Source organism: Marmota flaviventris, chromosome 10 (assembly GCF_047511675.1).
Source record: "Marmota flaviventris isolate mMarFla1 chromosome 10, mMarFla1.hap1, whole genome shotgun sequence".
NCBI lineage: Eukaryota > Metazoa > Chordata > Mammalia > Rodentia > Sciuridae > Marmota > Marmota flaviventris.
Window position 1 is genome coordinate 112,807,074 of NC_092507.1, and position 23,076 is coordinate 112,830,149.

A 23,076-nucleotide genomic window follows, 5' to 3' on the forward strand; every position below is an offset into this window, starting at 1 on the left:
ACCCAAAAGGGTCTACAAAAAAACTACTAGAACTAATAAATGAATTCAGCAAAGTGGCAGGATATAAAATCAACACGCATAAATCAAAGGCATTTCTGTATATCGGCGACAAAACTTCTGAAACGGAAATGAGGAAAAACACCCCATTCACAATATCCTCAAAAAAAGTAAAATACTTGGGAATCAACCTAACAAAAGAGGTGAAAGATTTATACAATGACATACAATCAATCAACAAGTACATGAAAAAATGCTCACCATCTCTAGCAGTCAGAGAAATGCAAATCAAAACCACCCTAAGATACCATCTCACTCCAGTAAGATTGGCAGCCATTATGAAGTCAAACAACAAGTGCTGGCGAGGATGTGGGGGAAAGGGTACACTTGTACATTGCTGGTGGGACTGCAAATTGGTGCGGCCAATTTGGAAAGCAGTATGGAGATTCCTGGGAAAGCTGGGAATGGAACCACCATTTGACCCAGCTATTCCCCTTCTTGGACTATTCCCTAAAGATCTTAAAAGAGCGTACTATAGGGACACTGCTACAACAATGTTCACAGCAGCACAATTCACAATAGCTAGACTGTGGAACCAACCTAGATGCCCTTCAATAGATGAATGGATAAAAAAAATGTGGCATTATACACAATGGAGTATTACTCTGCACTAAAAAATGACAAAATCATGGAATTTGCAGGGAAATGGATGGCACTAGAGAAGATTATGCTAAGTGAAGCTAGCCAATCCCTTAAAAATAAATGCCAAATGTCTTCTTTGATATAAGGAAAGCAACTAAGAACTGAATAGAGAGGAAGAGCATGAGAAGAAGATCACCACTAAACAGGGACGGGAGGGGGGAGGGAAAGAGAGAGAGAAGGGAAATTGCGTGGTAAAGGAAGGAGACCCTCATTGTTATACAAAATTACATATAAGAGGAAGTGAGGGGAAAGGGGAAAAAAACAAGAGAGAGAAATGAATTACAGTAGATGGGGTAGGGAGAGAAGATGGGAAGGGAGGAGAGGGGAGGGGAGGGAAGGGGAGGGGAGGGGGGATAGTAGAGGATAGGAAAGGCAGCAGGATACAACATACACTACTAGTATGGCAGTAAGTAAAAAAGTGGATGTGTAACCGATGTGAATCTGCAATATGTATATAGGATAAAAATGGGAGTTCATAATCCGCTTGAATCAAATGTATGAGATATGATATGTCAAGAGCTTTGTAATGTTTTGAACAACTAATAATAAAAAAAATAAAATAAAATAAAGATATTGTGTCCACCTAAAACTAAAAAATAAATATTAAAAAAAATACACTTAAGTCATGAAAGAACCATCAATCAAATTGATTAAATCAATTTCCTTTCACTTTTTTCTCTTATTTGAACTTACATATCAAAAAAAAATTAGGCTGGGAATCTAGCTCAGTTGGTAGAGTGCTTGCCTCGCATGCACAAGGCCCGGGGTTCAATCCCCAGGATCACCACTCAAAACAAAAAAGGGAGCGGGGACAGAGCTTTAAAAAAAAATTAAGCAGACTTGTAGCAACCAAAAAATACTTACACTTTCTTAGTAAATTTAATAATGCTGCTGGCCCTCATGCTAGCAGTCCTTTTAAACATGTTCATTGATTGGTATAACTGACTTCACAGATGGTTCTGACTTGATCAGTCTTCAACCAAAAAGTCAAATACCTTCTACAACAAAAGAATTCTATCTGGTTGGAAATGTAACAGGCCCATTTCATGTGAGATAAAACACATTAGCACTTATGACTTATCAAGGGAAATTCTTCCATCATGTAAAAGAAGGAAGATATACCAGGACCCTAAGAAATTATCTAATCCAATTCCTTCATGTTATAATGGAAAAATTAAGGAATTGACTTTGAGCAACTTCCATAATGTAATAAAATGTGAATTATAAAATCAGAATCATATTTCCCAGAAATTTTCAAATTTAACACACCATTTCTTGATAATATTTAAAAGAAACGGTATCTAGAAGGGTTTTTTGGTTTGTTTGTTTGTTTACAGTACTAGAGATTTAACCCAAAAGTGCTCTATTACTGAGCCCGTTTATTTTGAGACAGGGTCTCCCTAAATTGCCCAGGCTGGCCTGCAACTTGCAAACCTCCTGCCTCCTGAGTAGCAGGGATTATAGGTGAACACCACCATGCGTGGCAGGACCAAGAGGTTATGAAAGAAACAGAGTTGCTTAGTCCACCAGCCAATAAGAAAAGTCAATTTAATCAGCAGGTCATAATCTATAATATCTCAAAGAGTAAACAAAACCATTAAAATCCCACACGCTGATTTTTAAAAATATAACATGAGTTTCTTTCTCTTCTCTTGATTCATAGTAAAACAATTCTAAGTCATTCTTTGAGATATATCTGAAATTTACTGGGTAAGCATATATATTTTTATACTCATGTTAATAAGAGCTTAAAAAATAGTGATATTCAGCCAGGCATGGTGGCACATGCCTGTAATCTCAGTGGCTCAGGAGGCTGAGGCAGGAGGATCATGAGTTCAAAGCCAGCCTCAGTGACTTAGTAAAGCCCTAAGCAACTCAGCAATACCCTGTCTCTAAATAAAAAAGGGCTGGGGATGTGGCTTATTGGTTAAGCACCTCTGAGTTTAATCACCAGTATCAAAAAAATAAATAAATAAAGTGATATTCAACCTGATTGATAAATTACTGTGCTCACTTGATTTACTTCCCAAGTACAGCAGCATCTCATTCATTATACAGAACAAGACAAAGTTAAAAATTTCATAGGCTAATCAACTTCATACGTACTCATCAAGAAGAGGAAAAAGAAAATTTAAGAAATTTTTGAGAACTGAAGGTATTACTATCATAGCTTTTACATAGACTTCTAAATAATCAAAGGCAAAAAATAAGGATATACCTAATTTTCAGTTTTCTACAGTAAGAATATATAACTTTTAAAAAAGAAGTTGGTAAGTTCTACTTGACGGGGTCCATGACTCACATAAACCCCTTAATATCACACCAATTCCCTTATGCAGTAAAGTATTTCTAAAAACAAGAAGTGAGACATTAAGTGACTTTTCCAAGGTTACCCACACCTAAAGCCAAGCTTAGAATACAAGTCTTCCCATACCAAGATCAATGAAATTGTACTGTCCTATTTACTAACTACAAAATGACTACTTTCATACTTGATCATGAACATCATTTAAATTTAAATTATTAGCCTAAACCAGTTATCCTGAAACCTTCTTGCAATAATTAGGGTGAAAATCAAACATCACATTATTCATCATTCCTCCTCTAACAAACACTTACATAAGTCTCATTTATTGCATCCAACTGCAGATCATCAGTGTCTGTGAAATAACCAAGTTCAGCAAACAGGGTAGAATCTTTAAACAAAAGAAGAGAGATTAATTGTTAATTTAATGATCTGACAAGAGAATAAACACTGTATCTGTTACTCCAGCTTTGCTAGGGTTTCTCATTAGCCACTACTCTTATTGATAAATTTGAGTCACGTGAATGACAAACAATTCAAAGCTAGTTTCAACATTATATGCATTATATGCATTATTTTCCATATAATTTTCATCTTATAGACTAAATCCTTACACTAGGAATTCAAAAAGGCTTTTTATAGCACGTCATGTTGGAATAACTGGCAGTAACTTTCTGGAACATTACAAACAAAAATAGTGATGATACCTCTGGGCTCAGCACAAAAAAATAATGTGGTTGATCAGCAACGATACTTGGAGAGGATTGTGGAAAATATACATGCATTGTGTGTTTGCCATCTCTGCCTTCAGTTAAGTGTACAAGCAATTTTCTTATCTAGATAATAAAAATTGGTTTAGGACTGGTTGTGTAGTACACACTGGTAATCCAACTGACTTGAGAGGCTGCAGGAAGCGTTTAGCAATTTAGAGAGACCTTCTCTCAAAAAAACAAACAAAACAGGACTGGGGATATAGCTCCATAGTAGAGCACTCCTGGGTTCAATCCCCAATACTTCCCCCCGAAACACACACACACAAAGTTGATGTAGAATGTAGCTCAGTGGTGGAGTGTTTGCTTAGCATGTACAGACCATGGGTTCAATAAGCGGGGGTGGGGGGGATTCATTTCAGCAATCTGAACTACATCCCAATTTTTTAATGAGGCTTAATTATAAGAAAAATATGAGTATAGAAAAGACTCCTCAAGTCAGGCATGGTGACACACTCCTGTAATCACAGCAACTCAGAAGGCTGAGACAAGAGATTCACAAGTTTGAGGCCAGCCTAGGCAACTTAGGGAGACCCTGTCTCAAAATAAAAAAGAAAAAGGGCTGGAAATGTAGCTCACTGATAAAGACCCCCTGGGTTTAATCCCTAGTATGGGAAAAAAAGAAGAAGAAAGAAAACAATTCTTCAATAAACTAGATTGAAAATTTTGTAGAAAAAGATCAAGGCCCAAGATGACTGATCAACATATAATCTGTAAAGTTTTCTCTAACACTTTCAGAATTTCAAAGGCTTTGAGGAGGTTTCCAAATCTAGGTCATATGAGCTGGGCACGGTGGGGCATGCTTGTCATCTCAGCTACTCAGGGAGGGTGAGACAGAAGAATCTCAATTTAAGGTGAGCCTAGGTAACAGCAAGACCCTAACTCAAAAAGCAAACAAACATATCTAGGTCCTCCTGTATATTCTATTACCACACCACTGAAACTGCTCTGGTCATTTCCTCACTATACATGTTTATAAATTATACTCCCAGCCTATTACTTTCTTGGCCAATGACAAACATTTTACCAAATTAAAATAGTAACTAGTTATTTCAAAATCAGGAATAAAAACTGTCTTTTCCTGCATAAAAATTAAAGGTGGGTTTGTTTTTTAAAAAATAAATAAATAAATAGTAACTAGTAAAAAACTGTATATATAGTAAGTTATTACTATGTGTAATTATCAAGGTATGTGTGCATTAGCAAGGTACACGCAATAATAATACAACTCTAAGAAACAGATACCTTAAACTCAGCTCCAGAGCTGATAAACTAAGTAGGTGACTGTGGCTATATGACCATACAGGTAGGCTGAAACTCCTTGAGAGTTTCTCCATGTCCTCTGTCTCTCATTTCTTTCCTCCCATTTGATTTTGAACCTGCTCCAATCAGGTTCCTCCCTACACACACAAACACACACACACACACACACACAATTAATGTCACCAATGACTTCCATATGTTAAATTAAATGGTAAATTTGTAGTATTCAAATTACCTGACCTATCAACAGCAATTGACACAGTAGATCCTTTCACATTAAATGAAACATTTCTTCACTTAGCTTTCCAAAATACATTAACCTTGTTTTTCTCCTGTCTCATTTGTTGCCCCTTCCTTAATGGGTCCTCATCTCCCAAACATGAACTTGTCCCTGAGCTTACACAGGGACTTTGAGAAGCTGCTTTTGCTAAAAGCACTAACTCTTTACTTAAGTCTGCAGATGCCAGTGGCAGGATAAATCTTGGCATCTCTGCCTTTATTTTGAATCTGTCTCCTTTATTACCTTCAACTTTGGATCAGGTTCCTATTCAGTTCTCATAGCTTTAAATAGCATCTATATGCCAAACATTCCCAAATATATATTCCCCACACTTCAAGAAACGTGGACACATGGAATATTGTTATCTCCTATTGTGTGTTTGAAAGGCATCTCAAATTTCACACATCCCAAACTGAGCTCCTGATCACCTCCATTAAACAATAGTTCTATCTTCATCTCAGTTAATGACAAGTCAATTCTCCCAGTTGCTCAGGCCAAAAACCTTGGAATTATTGTCTATTCTCCCATTTTGCATTCAATCTACCGGCAAATTCTGTCAGCCTTATATTCAAAATATAAATCCATAATATGGCTTCCTACCAATTCCTTCCATTGTTCCTTCGCTTCCTGTCCATATCCCTCCTAATAAAGAGAAGTCAGCTTCAGAGGAAGTAGAACAACGAGAATGATGGGGTTTTGTACAGTGTACCTGGTATACAGAGAAATGGGATTGATTGTATGGGAGAAGGGGAAGTGGCAGCATGTTCCAGCCACCAATGAAATGGGATTAGTGGGAGAGAGAACAGAGTGGCAGATGGAAAAGGCAGCCTGAGTAGTTAGCAGAGTAAGTACATTTAGCAATATATTTAACTGGCAGAGCAAATGATTAAATCTAAAATAACTCGAGTCTGATTTCTCCTTGTCTAAAAAAGGAATTAAAAACATGGAAAAGGGAAAGATTAAAAGAACCATAAGCAGGAAGAAAAGAGAAGGTACTGGAGAATAAAACTGATCATATTATGTTATACGCATAAATGAATATGGCATAATGAATCTCATTATTATGTAAAATTATAATGCACCAATTAAAAAATAATTATTTATAAAGATGTAGTATAGGTCAGTTCAACAAACAAGCAGATTGAGGGAAAGAGGAGAGGAGAGGAAGGGAAGGGACTGGGGACGGTGACTGACCTTATTTTAAGTGCATATCCAAATATTGCATAATAAATCCCACTATTACATATAACTAAATGCACCAATAAAAAATTAGTTTTAAAAACGAAGCAGAAAAACAAAAGAACAGTCTAGAGGTAAAGCACACTTTGGATTTTGAGACTAGTGAGAAAAAAGAATGCAAAATATCTTATTAGTTTTTATTTTTATTATGTGTGTTGAAATGCCAACATTGTAGATACAGTAGGTTAAATAAAATATTTTCAATTTAAAAAAAATACCATAAGGGCTGGGGCTGGGGCTCAGTGGCAGAGTGCTTGCCTGGCATGCATGAGGCACTGGGTTCGATCCTCAGCACCATATAAAAATAAAATGAAGGTGTTGTGTCCACCTACAACTAAAAAAGAAAATAATAATAAAAAAAGATGTTGGGGTGGAATTGGAAGTATTAGTAAATGAACTCTTTTAAAAATATATACATACACACACAGGTAGTTACAGATGTTTGGATATGTGTGTTAACATATACATACATACATTTCTTAGTTCTGTTTATTAAGTGGTTCTACCAACAATGACATTTCAGTAGCAATAAAACAATAGTGGAAAAAAAAAAAAATATTATGTGGCCAGGCATGGTGGCACACACCTGTTGTAATCCCAGCGGCTAGGGAGACTGAGGCAGGAAAAACACCAGTTCAGAGCCAGCCTCATCAAAAGCAAGGCACTAAGCAACTCAGTAACAACCCTGTTTCTAAATAAAATACAAAATAGGGCTGGAGATGTAACTCAGTGGTCGAATGCCCCTAAATTCTATCTCCAGAACCCCCCGCCAAAAAAAACTATTGTGTGCCCAGTTCTTGGATACAAAATACCATCTGTTGAGAGCCATCCATGGGTTGTGTGTGGACTGTTGCACATCACAGCCTAATAAACAGGTGTCTGGGAACTTCCAGTGGACATTTCCTCTGGTTGCTGCCCAGACCCATTGTGAGCTCTGCCAAAGGTCCCACACAGTACTCGAGATGGGATGACCTACTATAACCACGCAGGCACACAGCCCTTCTGAGATGGGTGTGACCTGCCAAGATGCCAATCAATCTGCTGACTATAAGACATCAAAAGCAAGACTCCACCCTTGAAACCTTACCCCTGCCTTTGATGTACCTCTTAAATAAACAACAGGAGCCATTTTCTAATTGTCTAGCTCCAGCTCCTGTGTGGACTGGACCTATCAGGTGCTCCAATCCTTTAAACCTAATTCTGACTTTGTCTTTTGTTCTTTACTAATTATTCTAGACTTTTATTTCTTAGGTGGCTTACACCCTCCTTGGCAGGAAGAAGAACCCCTGCCTCCCCATAACCATCCTCCACTAAACCCAAGCTCTTTGGACAAATGGTTGATTCCAGAGCTGAAACAGAGAAAGTGCAAAATAACCTGAAAAAATCTTGTTGTGTTAGGAAATAAGGAAATTCTCAGTGAATAATAGGAATATATCAAAAGATCAAAGACACCAATATAAATGAACTCCTAGAGGTCAAATCTGGGAAAGTCTGCACAATAAAATAAGGGTATCAGATTACAACACACTGAACCAAAAAAGGAATCAATAAATCAGAAAGAGAAAGAGGGAAATAAAGAAAGAGAGAGGGCTCTTTCTTACAGTACAAGTATTACTTGCAAATTAATGAATGTAGACAGAATGACAGAGATAGATAATTCCCATTTAGCAACCATTAGAGCAGTAGGAAATACAGACTGGAATTACTGATGAAGCTAAAGTTGGTGGGTAGAGATTTAATAAGAATAGGAGCCATTTTGACTGAGCAACCATAGTGACAGGAGCCAAAGCAGCAGCGCAGGTTGTCCCCGTTTCCCCTCCCCCTTCCCTTCTCTGGTTAACTACCCGGGTCCCCTACACTCCACAGTCCCGGTCCCCGTCATGTCCCAGAAACTAGAAGAAGAGAACCCTGCGGAGGAGACCGGCGAGGAGAAGCAGGACACGCAAGAGAAAGAAGGTATTCTCCCTGAGAGAGCTGAGGAGGCAAAGCTAAAGGCCAAATATCCAAGTCTAGGACAAAAACCTGGAGGCTCTGACTTCCTCATGAAGAGACTTCAAAAAGGGCAAAAGTACTTTGACTCAGGAGACTACAACATGGCCAAAGCCAAGATGAAGAATAAGCAGCTGCCGAGTGCAGGACCAGACAAGAACCTGGTGACTGGTGACCACATCCCCACCCCACAGGATCTGCCCCAGAGAAAGTCCTCACTCGTCACCAGCAAGCTTGCGGGGTAACCTGGGACCCCTTCCCTCCCCTTCCTCACCCTCTGGACTCTTATATATTGTAGGCAGGGATGGAATGGGCACATAGTCACATCTTCTCAGCGTGCTAGCTAGGAAGGACTTGAGATTCTGCTGGGGGATACTGAGAAGGTAATGTAGGTTGAAGAGGGGCTCTGAGTTTGTTTCTTAGTGGCTGAGACTTCCATACCCTCACTGTAGCCCAGGTAGGTGCCCAGAAATAGGAAAGACTAGGATTGGATAATGCTGCATACTTTTTCTTTTGTGAGAAACTGGAAAGAGATGATTTCTCCTTTTTAAAAGAGAATGTCTCCAGATTGGGAATAATGTGGCAGGTTTAACATCCTAAGACTAACCTGACATAGTTGGGAAAGGTAGATTGAGACATGTTTTCTGTGCTTCTAAGTGTTTTGTCCCGTTAGGCTGCTATTGCTTCATGTTTTCATTATGGGAGGTTTAGAGAACCCGCAAAAAGGAAAACCGATTTGCTTGCCTACGACTATAGTGCCCACTTAACCTCCTTTATTTAGTATCTCTTACAGTTTGTCCTGGCTTGCAAATGATGTAAACTTTGACGAACATTTCTGATGGAAAATGGGCACCTACTCTCTCTCTTCCAGCATGTTACTTTTGAAAGTTTTGTTGAGTAGTGGATCTAAGAGCACTGATTCAGGAGTCAGAGATGTTTGGATTCTAGTTTGACTCAGTGTTGGCAGACTGTTGTATAACTTGGTAACGTCATTCAGCCTCTCAGCATTTCTGTTTCCTCATCTGTAAAATAGTTAAATATGTATAAGACTGATTTGATCCTAAAATTCTGTATCTGCCAGCAGAAAAACTTTGTGCTAGTTCATCATAAAACCAAAAGTGAGAAAGGCCAAAAAAAAAAAAAAAGAATAGGATATTGGTGTCATGTCAGATTATCTCACCCCAATAGTAATAAAATACAAAAGGAGAAACAATGACTTGATGTTGCAAGCCATCCATGGGTTGTGTGTGTGAGCTATGCATATTTGAATGTATGAAGGGACTGGTCTGGTGTTGCATGCTGATTGGACTGTGCGACGCAAATGTGGCCTTCCTCTCACTCTGCCTATGATCCCACACAGCACCTGAGATGAGTGTGACTTGCCAAGATGTCAATTAATCTGCTGACCATAAGACATCACCAAGCAAGAGCTCACCCTGGGAAATCCTACCCCTTGCCTTAGTTGGGTGGAATATTCTATCAAATGTCTTCTCCCCAATAAATAGGAGGTTTTCAGGTGTGCTCACTCTCTTGCTATTTCCAGCCCTGCCCAGCATGGAGCTGACCCTTGAGTTACCCTCATTCTTAGAAACTCATATTCATGTGCTGCGTGGTTTCTTCGACATTTTCTTAGTTATTGATATAGCCAGCTCCTTTGAACCCAAGCTCATCTTGCTAGCCAGGCAAGCTGGCAACAACTTTACAGCAGAGAAACATGGCGGACTGCAAACTTAACCAGGTGACCAAGGTGAACATCACCTTGTGATGGATCAGCATAGTGTGCCTCTAAATGAGATGCAAAGAGAAGAGCATAACATCATTTCTCTGGCATTTCTTTCATGGATACATGGACTAAATTTGAACTTAAGGAAAAAATAGATATACCTAGGTTTAGGATCATCTTCTAAAATAAAAGACCTGTACTCTTCATGATTGTCAAAGTCATGTCAGGCAGGAAAAGACCAAGAAACTATTCCAGATAGAAGGACACTGATGGACAGGTCAAATAAAAGCAATATGTACTTACAGGTGGAATCCCACACTAGAAAGGGGAAAGAAGCATTATAAGACAAATGGAAAAATTGGAATGGTATCCGTAAATTGTATGGTAGTATTGTATCAGTGTTTACTTCCTGACTGGAAGAATTGTATGATAATGAGATGGGGATTTGAGGATATATAAAGAAAGATAGACCAAATCTCAAAGGAAGCACTCATAAAGAGTTGAATGCAGGAAACACCCATAAACCACTGGAATGCAGAAAATGCCCACAAACCACTGGAAACTCTTGAGCAACCCAGCCCGTACCCTTGGTCCATACCTTTGACCTATGCCCTTGCCTAAAAAAAAAAAAAAAAAAAAGTAATATGAGAGTAATGTGCAAGCACTAGAAAAACTGGTACAAAATGGTGTAACTCCTCCGGGGATCCTCCTCTAGTCCAGCCCCTAGCAACTGTCCCTTCTATAAATACTAATACCCTACACCAAGAGGTTTCTGTCTCTTCTTCTGGAAATAGCCTGCACTCTCCCTTAAATGTTTCTCTGCTTTCCCAAATAAAACTTTGTCTGGGGTCTGCAGTTGTGGCTCAGTGGTAAAGCACTTGCTTAGCAGGTGTGAGGCACTGAGTTCAATCCTCAGCACGACATAAAATAAATTTTAAAAGTATTTAAAAAAATTGTGTCTCTGACATGCTGAAATTCTTTTCCTTCAGGAATATCGAGGACCCTACTAAGTCAAGGTCCCCTCTCTTGAAACCCCAAGATAGGAAGTACACTTATTGGTTTGTTTTTCTCTCTTTTTATTTTTTAGGTTGGAGGTGCATTATACACTATAGCATTTAATACCTCTTTCTCTGAAGAAAGAAAAATGGGGCAAATGCAGTGTGAAGGGCATGCAAGACTTCTTTGTACTGTTCTTACAACTTTCTGTATGTTTGAAAGTACTTCAAAAATTTTAAAAATGTATACACATGCATATATATTCATAAACTAGCCACTTATCATTACTTTCACTGCTACCATTATAACTCATGGGGATTGCTTACAGGGGCCTCCAAGTAGTCCCTCAGCTTCTTGTCTTGCCCTCTTTCAATCTATGTTCAATGAATCAGCTAAACTAAGGCTATAAAAACAAAGGATATTACTGGGAATCAGAATTCTCATAGTAAAAGAAAAGAAATGCAAGTATAGTCATGTACAGTAACATCTCATTCCACAACATCCAGCTATATAACTGTCATTCCATAAGATTATAGTGGAGCTGAAAACTTCTTATTGCATAGTGACATCATAGCCATCATAATGTTTTAGTATGATGCATTACATCTTAGTAAGATGCATTACTCAGGTGTTTGTGTGATGCTGATATAAATAAAACTACTCTGTTGCCAATTCTATAAAAGTATATCATATACAATTATATATACAATGTACATAAGACTTGATAATGATAATCAATGATTATGTTACTAGTTTAGTATTTACTATAATTTTTATCATTAATTTAGAGTATGCTCCTTCCATATGTGAAAAAAAGTTTACTGTAAAACAGTACACCATGTTGCAGTGGCACACATCTGTAATTTCAGCAATTCAGGACGCTGAGGCAGGAGGATCCCAAGTTTGAAGCCAGCCTGGGCAACTTGGTGAGATGTTGTCTCAAAATTCAAAAAATAAAAACAGCTGGCAGTGTAGCTCAGAGTTAGTGTGCTCTTGCGTTCAATGCCCAGTACCACAAAAAAAAAAAAAAAAAAAAAAAAAACTACACCATGTTCCACTAGCAGACACCTCATACATCTCATGTTTACTGCATCTCAACTGCATCATTTTTCTCTCTTGTTTAATTGAATTTCCTGTTCTTCTGTTCATCATGGCCCTAGGAGCAATAAGCGTCACTAAATACAGATATACCATATAATCTAAGTGTGTAGTAGACTATTCCATCTAGTTTATGTAAGCATATTCTATGATGTTTGCACAACACTTCTCAGAATGTGTCCCTGTTGTTAAGTGGTGCATGACTATATTTAATGCATGAAGGTAAGAATAAACCCTGTGATTTGGCTTTGAACCCTAAGTATTAGTATGAATTCATGCTTTTTTAATATTTATTTTTTAGTTGTGGTTGGACACAATATCTTTATTTTATTTACTTATTTTTATGTGGTGCTGAGGAATGAACCCATGGCCCTACAGGTGCGAGGCAAGCACTCTACTGCTGAGCCACAACCCCAGCCCCTAAATTCATGCTTTTTTTTTTTTTAAATTTTTTATTGTTGGCTGTTCAAAACATTACATAGTTCTTGATATATCATATTTCACAATTTGATTCAAGTGGGTTATGAGCTCCCATTTTTACCCCATATACAGATTGCAGAATCACATCAGTTGCACATCCATTGATTTACATATTGCCATACTAGTGTCTGTTGTATTCTGCTGCCTTTCCTATCCTCTACTATCCCCCCTCCCCTCCCCTCCCCTCCCCTCTTCTCTCTCTGCCCCCTCTACTGACATTCGTTTGTCCCCCTTGTATTATTTTTCCCCTTCCCCTCACTTCCTCTTGTATGTACTTTTGTATAACTCTGAGGGTCTCCTTCCATTTCCATGCATTTTCCCTTCTCTCTCCCTTTCCCTCCCACCTCTCATCCCTGCTTAATGTTAATCTTCTTCTCATGCTCATCGACCCTACTCTGTTCTTAGTTACTCTCCTTATATCAAAGAAGACATTTGGCATTTGTTTTTTAGGGATTGGCTACCTTCACTTAGCATAATCTGCTCTAATGCCATCCATTTCCCTGTAAATTCTATGATTTTGTCATTTTTTAATGCAGAGTAATACTCCATTGTGTATAAATGCCACATTTTTTTTATCCATTCATCCATTGAAGGGCATCTAGGTTGGTTCCACAGTCTAGCTATTGTGAATTGTGCTGCTATGAACATCGATGTAGCAGTGTCCCTGTAGCATGCTCTTTTTAGGTCTTTAGGGAATAGACCGAGAAGGGGAATAGCTGGGTCAAATGGTGGCTCCATTCCCAGCTTTCCAAGAAATCTCCATACTGCTTTCCAAATTGGCTGCACCAATTTGCAGTCCCACCAGCAATGTACAAGTGTACCCTTTTCCCCACATCCTCGCCAGCACTTGTTGTTGTTTGACTTCATAATGGCTGCCAATCTAACTGGAGTGAGATGGTATCTTAGGGTGGTTTTGATTTGCATTTCTCTGACTGCTAGAGATGGTGAGCATTTTTTCATGTACTTGTTGATTGATTGTATGTCCTCCTCTGAGAAGTGTCTGTTCAGGTCCTTGGCCCATTTGTTGATTGGGTTGTTTGTTCTCTTATTGTCTAATTTTTTGAGTTCTTTGTATACTCTGGATATTAGGGCTCTATCTGAAGTGTGAGGAGTAAAGATTTGTTCCCAGGATGTAGGCTCTCTATTTACCTCTCTTATTGTATCTTTTGCTGAGAAAAAACTTTTTAGTTTGAGTAAGTCCCATTTGTTGATTCTAGTTATTAACTTTTGTGCTATGGGTGTCCTACTGAGGAATTTGGAGCCCGACCCCACCGTATGTAGATCGTAGCCAACTTTTTCTTCTATCAGACGGCGTGTCTCTGATTTGATATCAAGCTCCTTGATCCATTTTGAATTAACTTTTGTGCATGGTGAGAGAAAGGGATTCAGTTTCATTTTGTTGCATATGGATTTCCAGTTTTCCCAGCACCATTTGTTGAAGATGCTATCCTTCCTCCATTGCATGCTTTTAGCCCCTTTATCAAATATAAGGTAGTTGTAGTTTTGTGGATTGGTTTCTGTGTCCTCTATTCTGTACCATTGGTCCACCCGCCTGTTTTGGTACCAGTACCATGCTGTTTTTGTTACTATTGCTCTGTAGTATAGTTTGTAAATTCATGCTTTTTAAAAATAAATATTTCCTTGTTCGGGGCTGAGTTCTCACCTAGCATGCACGAAGCACTGGGTTTGGTCCTCAGCACCACATAAATGTAATATAAAGATATTCTGTCCACCTAAAACTTAAGAATAAATATTTTTTAAAAAATATTTCCTTGTTCTTAGGAAATTCATGGTGAAGTATTTAGGAGTATCATATTATCTGCTGCCTACTTTCAGATGACGAGAGAGGATGAAGTACGTGTGATTCTGAAAGAGTGTGGCAGGATGTTAACAGCTGATAAATTTAGATAAGGAAAATACAGGTCATCAATGTACCGATCTTTCAGCTTTTCTATGGTTAACAAACTGATGGTAGTTGATAAATATATGACTATATTTATAGAATATTGTAGAATTCATGAGAAACTAGTGGCACTGGTTACCTCTATAGTATCTCTAATATCTATTGCCTATTCCTATGTCCTTTTCACCAGTTCCACGCTACCAATATTTGGATTTCCTTCAACAGCAATAAACTATGGCAGCTATTATTTTTAGTTTGCATAGGCAGCTTTTCCACCTGACTCCACCTTGATCATTTATTTGTTTACTTCTTATAAGTTTAGCAAAATGAGAAATAGGCCACTAGGTTTAGCAGTATGAAATCAGTGGCGACCTTAGAAATAAATAGCTTCAGCAGAGTGATATAATCTGATTGAAGTGAGTTTAAGAGACATGAGAGAAGAGAAACTAGCATCACTGAACATGGACTTTTAAGGAACTCTGCTATAAAATAAAGAGAAAAACTTCTAAAAGGAGTTTTGTTTCCTTTCTTTTTAACTACATGTGTACTGACAGAGATGATCTAGTGTAAAGAGGGATAAATGATGCAAGAAACAGAAGGAAGAATATATTGAGCAATATTCTTGAATATATGAGGAGGAATTTAAAACACATGAGAAAGGGCTGGCTCTAGCTCATTTGAAGAATGAGGGAAAAGATGCTGGAGGTTTGAGGAGGGAAGCAACTTCATAAAACAATCATCAAAGTGAGAGAGTAGAATCAGGGAAATATGGTTGGCCTGCTTTAGGTTAGTATCATGAATTTAAAGTAAGACCAGTCAGCATAGATTGAATTTCAGCTACATTCTGCTATTAGTGCAGGCATGGGGTAGGCAGAGTCAGATTTAATAAAGGTTGGTGGCTTATCCAAAGAGACCTACACAACAAGTTACCAACAAGGATGTTAAGGTGTGAGCAAAGAATAGTTACAATGATGTCCATGGTATTTTAACCAGGTAAGGGGAAAATGATGACATGAAGGTAATGAGAGACAATGAAAAGATGGAAAAATCTTAGTGGAGCTGAAGGATTTTTGGAATTGGAATATTAAAGGGAGTGAACTAGTAGGACAGGAGATAGTGATCAGAGTTAGATTCTTTGAAAGTGAGATCATGTTATGGGACATAACAGCACATAGGCTTATGATCAGAGGAGTAAATAGCCAAGACAGGTAAAAAACAAGAGCGCAGGTCCAGGAAATAAATGTTTGAAGGTTCTTCTCTGAGAATACTGAAATCATCTAATAATGTTGGAGAGAGTGACAGTAAGCTAGTTGCTGAAATTTTTCAAAAAGTGAGTGAAAATGACTCAGAGGATGACATATTATGACAAAATGAGCTTCACACCTAGATATTTTCAGGGAGCAGGGGAGGAAAAGGAAGGACCTTTGCTACCTTCAGAGGCACCATGGTAAAAGGTTTGAGAATAAAAAAAGTTACTGCTCAGGTACTTAGGGAAAGCTGTGTCATCAGGTTTTGGTTAGTACCAGAAGGCAATGAGAACCTTCACAGAAGAGACTGAAGACACAGAAGAAACCACAATGGGAGGAACCTTCTGATCTTAGTACATATGTCTTATGTGGAGGGGAACAAAAAAGAAAGAGTGGTTTGGCAGCAGGCAAGCAGGAGGGAGAGGGAGAATATAGAGAGCAAATAAGCTATAAAAAGATGCTCAACATCATATGTCATCAGAAAATTGCAAATTGAAACAATGAGATACCACCACACACTTATCAGAATTGCTAATCTCCAAAACACTGGTAATAGTAAATGTTAATGAGGATGTGGAGCAACAGAACACCCATTCAATGCTGGTGGGAAAGCAAAATGATACAGCCACTTTGGAAGAAAGTTTGGCAGTTCCTTACAAAATAAAATGTACTCCAACCACACAACTCAGAATATCATGCTCCTTGGTATTTACTCAAATGATTTGAAAACTTATATTCACACAAAAACCCACACACACTTTTATAACAGCTTTATACATCTAGGTTGAAAGCAACCTACATGTATAAAATACATCTAGGTTGCTTCCAACCTAGATGGTAAATGGGTATGAAAACTGTACTATGGACTAAACTGTGTTCCCCCTATCCTGACAAATCCATGTATTGAAGCCCTAACACCCAATATGACTGTATTCACAAATAAGGTCTTTAGGAGCTAAGTTAAATGAGGTAATAAGGGGTGTGGTCCTAATCTGATAGGACCATGGCCTTACAAGTAGAATGAACTGGACATAATTTTCTTATGTTCATATATGAATACATGACCAGTATAACTCCACATCATGTACAAACACAAGAATGGAAGTTATACTCCATGTATATATAATATGTGAAAATAAATTCTACTGTCATGTATAACTAAAAAGAACAAACAAAAAATAAAAAAAAAAATTCTCTCCTAATGACATGTGATAATGCATTAAAAAAGCAGCCATCTGGGCTGGGGTTGTGGCTCAGTGGCAGAGCGCTTGCCTCACACATGTTAGGCACTGGGTTCGATCCTCATAAAAAAATAAGCAAACAAGACAAAGATTTTGTGTCCATGTATAACTAAAAAAATATTAAAGAAAAAAAAGGAAGTAGCCATCTACAACCGGAAGAGAGCCCTCACCAAAAGTGGAGCTTCCCATTTGGAACTTTCCAGCCTCTAGAACTGTGAGAAACCAAAATAATGTTGTTTAAACCACTCAGTCTATGATATTTTGTTATGGCAGCCTCACAGACTAATATACTATGGAACTGATACACTATGATATTTACATACAATGTAAATTTAATCAGTGTGAAAAAATAAGGTATTGCTGAGAGCCACGGCTGAGTCTGTATGGCCCCTGGCATTTTGCCAACAGTATTGATTGACAGGCGAGGCATTACTATCCGCCTCTGCCGCAACTTTTGAGTTCTCGCACTATTTTGGAGTTCTCGTGGGGATTTCCGGGGATTCCCCGAGAGTTCCCATTGGTTGGGGAAGTGCAGGAGGAGGTATTTCCGGGAGAGATTTTCCGGCTGGGGGTTCCTGGACAAGCCTCGTGGCGCGTTCGGGAGGATTCCCCGGGAGCTGTGTGAAGTGTTTTCCTGCAGTTTAAAAATAAAGTTTGTTCCTGCTTCAGTGGCTCGTGATTTGTGCCCAGCCAGACTGCGGCAAGGTATCAAGCCACAAGAGACAGGGAGGCACCTTAAATGCATACTGCTAAGTGAAAGAAGTCAATTTACAGAGGTTACTTACTTTACAATTCCAAATATATGACATTCTTCAAAAGGCAAAACTATGGAGACAGTGAAAAGATCAGTGGTTGGAAGGAGAACTTGGGAAGAGGGAATGGGAAAGAAATGAATAGGTGAAGCACAAGGAATTTGGGGGGCAGTAAAACTATTGTGTATGATATTGTAATGATGGTTACTTTCCTTTGGCCATCAAAACTCAAAGAATTAACCTTACATTAAGGTGCGCAGGTGTGGCAGCTCATGCCTATAATTCCAGCAACTCAGGAGGCTGAGGTAGGAGCATCATGAATTCAAAGCCAGACTCAGCAATTTAGCGAGGCACTTGCAACTCAGTGAGACCCTGTCTCTAAATAAAATTAAAAAAAAAAAAAAAAAGCTGGGGATGTGGCTCAGTGGTTAAGCACCCTAGAGTTCAATTTCAAGTACCAAAAAAAAAAAAAACCTTAAGTTTAGAATTATTTAAGAGTGAAAGCAGTAAAACAGACACACACACACACACACACACACACACACACACACAGTAAACCTTATGAACTTTAGTTAATATTAATGTATCAATACTATTTTATTGTAGCAAAAGTGTTAATCTAATGCCAACATGTTACCAATAGGGAAATTTTATGGAGTAGGGAAGAACTATATGTGCTCAATTATTCTGTAAATCTAAAACTATACTAAAAAAGAAAAAAGACTCTAAAGTACTAGATAAAAATAACTGTGAAATTCAAATTTCAATTTACATCAAGTTTTATTAGAACATGGCCATTCTCACTCATTTACAGATTGTTTGTTTTGTTACTCGGAATTGAATTCAGGGGCACTCAGCCACTGAGTCATACTCCTAGTCCTAATTTGTATTTTATTTAGAGACAGGGTCTCACCTAGTTGCTTAGCACCTCATTTTTTGCTGAGGCTGGCATTTACATTTTTTATGGCTGCTTTTATACAACAGCAACAGAGAGGAGTAGCTACAAGAGACTGCATGATCACAATTGCCTGAAATAATTACTATCTGAACCTTTTCAAAATGTTTGCAGACCTTTGCTCTTAATTTCATTACCCAAGTTAAAAGGAGCAGGGAGCACATTCCATCATGGGCTATTCTGAGATAATCACTTTATTTAATTTATTTAAAGTCCTTAGTCACAAGAAATAGAAATTATCTAATCGGACCTGATTTTTAAAAACCTATCTGGTTAGTTTTGTTTTGGCAAGGGATTGAACCCAGGATCACTTTGCCACTGAGCTACATTTCCAGCCCTTTCTTTCTTTTCTTTTACTTTTTTTTTTTTTTTCAGATTCACACCAATTTTATTAGAACAAATTCTTTTTTTCTTTTCTTTTTTTTTTCTCACTAAATTGCTGAAGCTGTCCTCAAATTAGCAATCCTCCTACCTCAACCTCCCAAATTGCTGGGATTACAGGCATGTGCCACCACAACTGGCTTAGCTATATAGCTTCTAATATTAAAAAAAAAAAAAAATCAAGTATATCAGTAAAGCATTTGAACACCCAAACAACAACTCTCACAGAACAAATCCATATTTACTGAGAAACACTAGCAGATAGTAGTTTTATACTTGAGTGCTTGCAAAAATCTATCCCTTTAGTGAACACCTAAGAAATTAAAGTTTTCAAAGAAAAGGAATTTAAAAAGGGAAGCCTAGAAAACAACGGTAAGGAGAAGCACTCAGGGAGGGGAAGGGCAGGGTACCTAGGAGAAAAAAGTCATTCATCCAACAACAAAGAACTGAATGTTCCATTAAAGAATATTAGAACTAGGAGTCAGGAAAGTGGATTCTGGGTATTAGAACATAAAGTATAACATTAGGAAATATACCCCCAGTTATAGTTTAAGAAATATCATGAAAATATAATATGAACTAGCTGAGAAAACAAATCATAACTCTCTGACATACTGAAGTAGACTTGTTGATAAAAGGCATTGTAGGATGAATCAAATTTGGAGAAAAAAAAAGTTAGGAAAGCAATATAGGATACAGACTAGGGGCATAAGCTTTCGAGGTAGAGAAGCCTGATTCTGATCCTGCTTCTACCACTCACTAGCTCTAAGTCTCTGAGCACAAATTCTCTCTCAGCCTCAGTTTCCTCATCTATAAAATAACAGTATCTCAGTAAACTATTGTAAGGATTAGATAAAATAATGCATATAAAGAGTTTAGGGGCTTGGGTTGTGGCTCAGAGGTACAGCATTCGCCTAGCATGTGTGAGGCACTGGGTTCAGTCCCCAGCACCACATAAAGCAAAATAAAGACATCGGGTCCACCTATAACTAAAAAATAAATATTTTTTAAAAAGAGTTTAGTACAGTTCTGACAAAAATAAAGTGCTAAATAAATGGTAATTGTTAATGTAACTAATATATGTGGCTTGGGAAAATGCATTGAGAATAAACAGTTTTTCCAGAAATTGTTAGAAAATCTACCCAAAGACTGAAATAAAAATCTCTCATACAATAATTTTAAAGAATGTCTAAAAAAAATGTCTGCCATCAGAAAATTAAATGAGGACTTCGGTTCAATAAATGGAGTTGAAATTCCACTCACAGAGAACGTTGGTTCAAGGGAGAAAAACAAAATCAGTCTGGTTTTCTCCCAAATTCTAAAGTTGGTGAATGCTGTAGGCCCACTACAGATTCCATTCAGAGCTCTCATAATCCCAAATTCATACCAAAACCCAAGACAGTATTACGTCTTGCAGTCAAATGGAGAATAAATAAGTCATGGTGGCTCGTGCCTATACTCCCAGTTACTTGGCAAGCTGAAGCCGGAAGATCCCACGTTCAAGGCCAGCCTGGGCAATTTAGCAAAATTCTGTCGGAAAATAAAATAAAAAGGGTTGGGGATGTGGCTCAGCGGTAGAGGGCTCCTGGGCTCAACCCCAGGTCGGGGTAAATAGAGGAGCTTCCTTTAAAGACTTACATGACAAAGCTACTTCTCTCTCATTCCCATTATGTTCCATTCCATACTTTCTGACCGTCAAAACCAAACAAAATATCCATACCAAAAAATTCAGACCTTTATCTGGAGAGCAGTTAGGACTGTATCAGTTTATAAATGTATTATCTAAGTAATCAGGGACTCGAGGTCAGGGGCTTGAGTGCTTTGCTTCTCTGTGAAGACAGACTAGAGCCCTAAAAGTAAAAGCTGCGAGATGAGAATTTTTTTGTTACATACACAGTTTTTCAGACACACCGCGCGGACGGACGGACACCCCCCCACACACACACACCACTACAATCATCACCCACATCCCACGGTCTGAGAAAACAGCTTACAGGCTTTCTGGCGGTCACAGCCATCCTGTCCCACGCTTCCTAATCGCCCTCAAAACCATCACCTGGTACTTCCCCAACGGAAACAGTAAAATAAACGATAATAATTCCAATCAAGACAACATTTTGCTCTCACTGTGGCCAAGATAGAAGCCGAACGGTTCTGCTCGACAATTCCAGGGCCATGGTCAGGGGCAACGAGTGGCCTCACTCCCAGGGCTAGGCTCATCCACACCTGTCACCAAGAGTGGGCGGAAGTAGGGAGAAAGAAATCGGTAAACGCGGACTCGAGCCACCCCTGATACATTCGCAGATCCCACTCACCCCACTCTTCATCTGGTCTGTGAGAGAGTCCTGGGCTAAAAGGCGACTCCATGGTACCGGCAACACCAGCCGGCTCCCCGAAAACACAAGTTCCTGGGTCCTAGAACTCGGTGAGTAATATCTGTGACGGCGGCTGCAAGCGGACAAAATACTCCATACCGCTGACGAGACGGTGGCCGAATGAAGACAAACTTCCTAATGCGCTAGGGACTAGTAGGAAAGAGCCAAGAGAAAGTCAGCAAAGCTAAATAGGATCTCTGTGTAAATGTTTCTCTTTTGGAGTTTTAACATTTTCTGTTCCCCTATTTTAATGGGGGGGGTGAGGGAGGTGAAGGCACGCAAATAGCTTCGGTTAAGTAAGTTGTATCAATAATATTAAAAGTGAAATTTTGCAAAATTCCTTTCTGAACATACTGATTTGTTCTTTCTTATACCATACCCCCATGTGTCTCAGAACAAAATTAGAGACTAACCATAAACGCAATTTAGTTTTTTCTTATAATTTTGTATTGATGTAAAAAATTCTCCATATGTAAAAGTGAATAAAAGAAAAGCACAACTATTTTTCCACATTCATTAGAACTGTCTCTACTGGCACAGTATCCGAGGTAAGCGACCCTATAAAAGTATACTTCTAGAAAGTCTACCTTTATGTGAACAAATTAAAGCGAAGTAAATATACAAGATAAACTCCCGTGCCTATAGTTATCTCCAAAAGATGAATTTCTAAAACTACTAGTAAAAGTCCGAGCCGAGCCTATACTAAAACCTGCAATAATGTAAGTTCTTAAACGTTTTATTACTAAAGTGTGAGATTCGGATTTTATTTAAAAGAAACCCACACACATCACGAACTCAAAATGAAAAAAATCAAACTGAATTTGATAGGACAGTTTCAAGAATGCTATTTAATAGTATTTCTTTTTCATCCCTAATTTCAGCCGCTGAAGTACTCTGTCTTAAGAACACGTATCCCTCTAGGACCAAGTGAAATCTTTCCCATGGTTACAAACAAAACAGAAAAGCTTCCCAGAATTCTCCCAACTCCTCGTGGCTGGATGTTACAACAGATTGCAGAAGACGATCAGCCCCGGGGCCCAGGCGGGGGTGGGGTGGGGTGTGGTGATTCAGGAAATACCACTCAAAAGTGACTCTTTCTGTCGTCATGTTACTAACAAGTTTTCATTTAAGGTAAAAATTATAACCCTTTCATTCTGGCACAGATGCACTTTTAAAAACTGGCATAAAAGCGGGGCGGATCATGAACTGAAATGGATTTCCATGCATGTTATGAGTTTGTCGGGATGAACCCAACTACTGTGTACAACTATAAAGCTTTAATTAAAAAATGGCATAAAAATAGTCTTCTGTATCCACCAATCAACTTAATCTTTGAAGAAAATCATAATTGAACTTCAAGCTTTTAAAGAGATTTTTATT

General features: G+C 38.4%; 1 protein-coding gene and 1 pseudogene across 2 annotated transcripts in view; one reads left to right on the forward strand and one right to left on the reverse strand.

Annotated features, from left to right (window-relative positions):
- Atf6 (activating transcription factor 6) overlaps positions 1 to 21,765 on the reverse strand; it is a 241,778-nt gene extending 220,013 nt beyond the window's left edge. Inside the window, exons 1-3 of one of the 2 annotated variants that reach the window (XM_071618244.1) lie at positions 21,449 to 21,500; positions 3,319 to 3,395; positions 1,564 to 1,697 (exon numbers count right to left, since the gene is read on the reverse strand). Coding sequence is in view for 1 of the 2 variants with exons in the window: in XM_027922484.2 (XP_027778285.1) it covers positions 3,319 to 3,395; positions 21,637 to 21,688 (129 nt within the window). In the remaining variant the exon portion in view is untranslated. Of the gene's footprint in view, positions 1 to 1,563; positions 1,698 to 3,318; positions 3,396 to 21,448; positions 21,501 to 21,636 lie in introns of those variants that run through there. The other variant, XM_027922484.2, reaches the window with a different exon arrangement.
- Positions 8,313 to 9,289, forward strand: LOC114080892 (alpha-endosulfine pseudogene; annotated as a pseudogene).
- Positions 21,766 to 23,076: the final 1,311 nt, after the last annotated feature.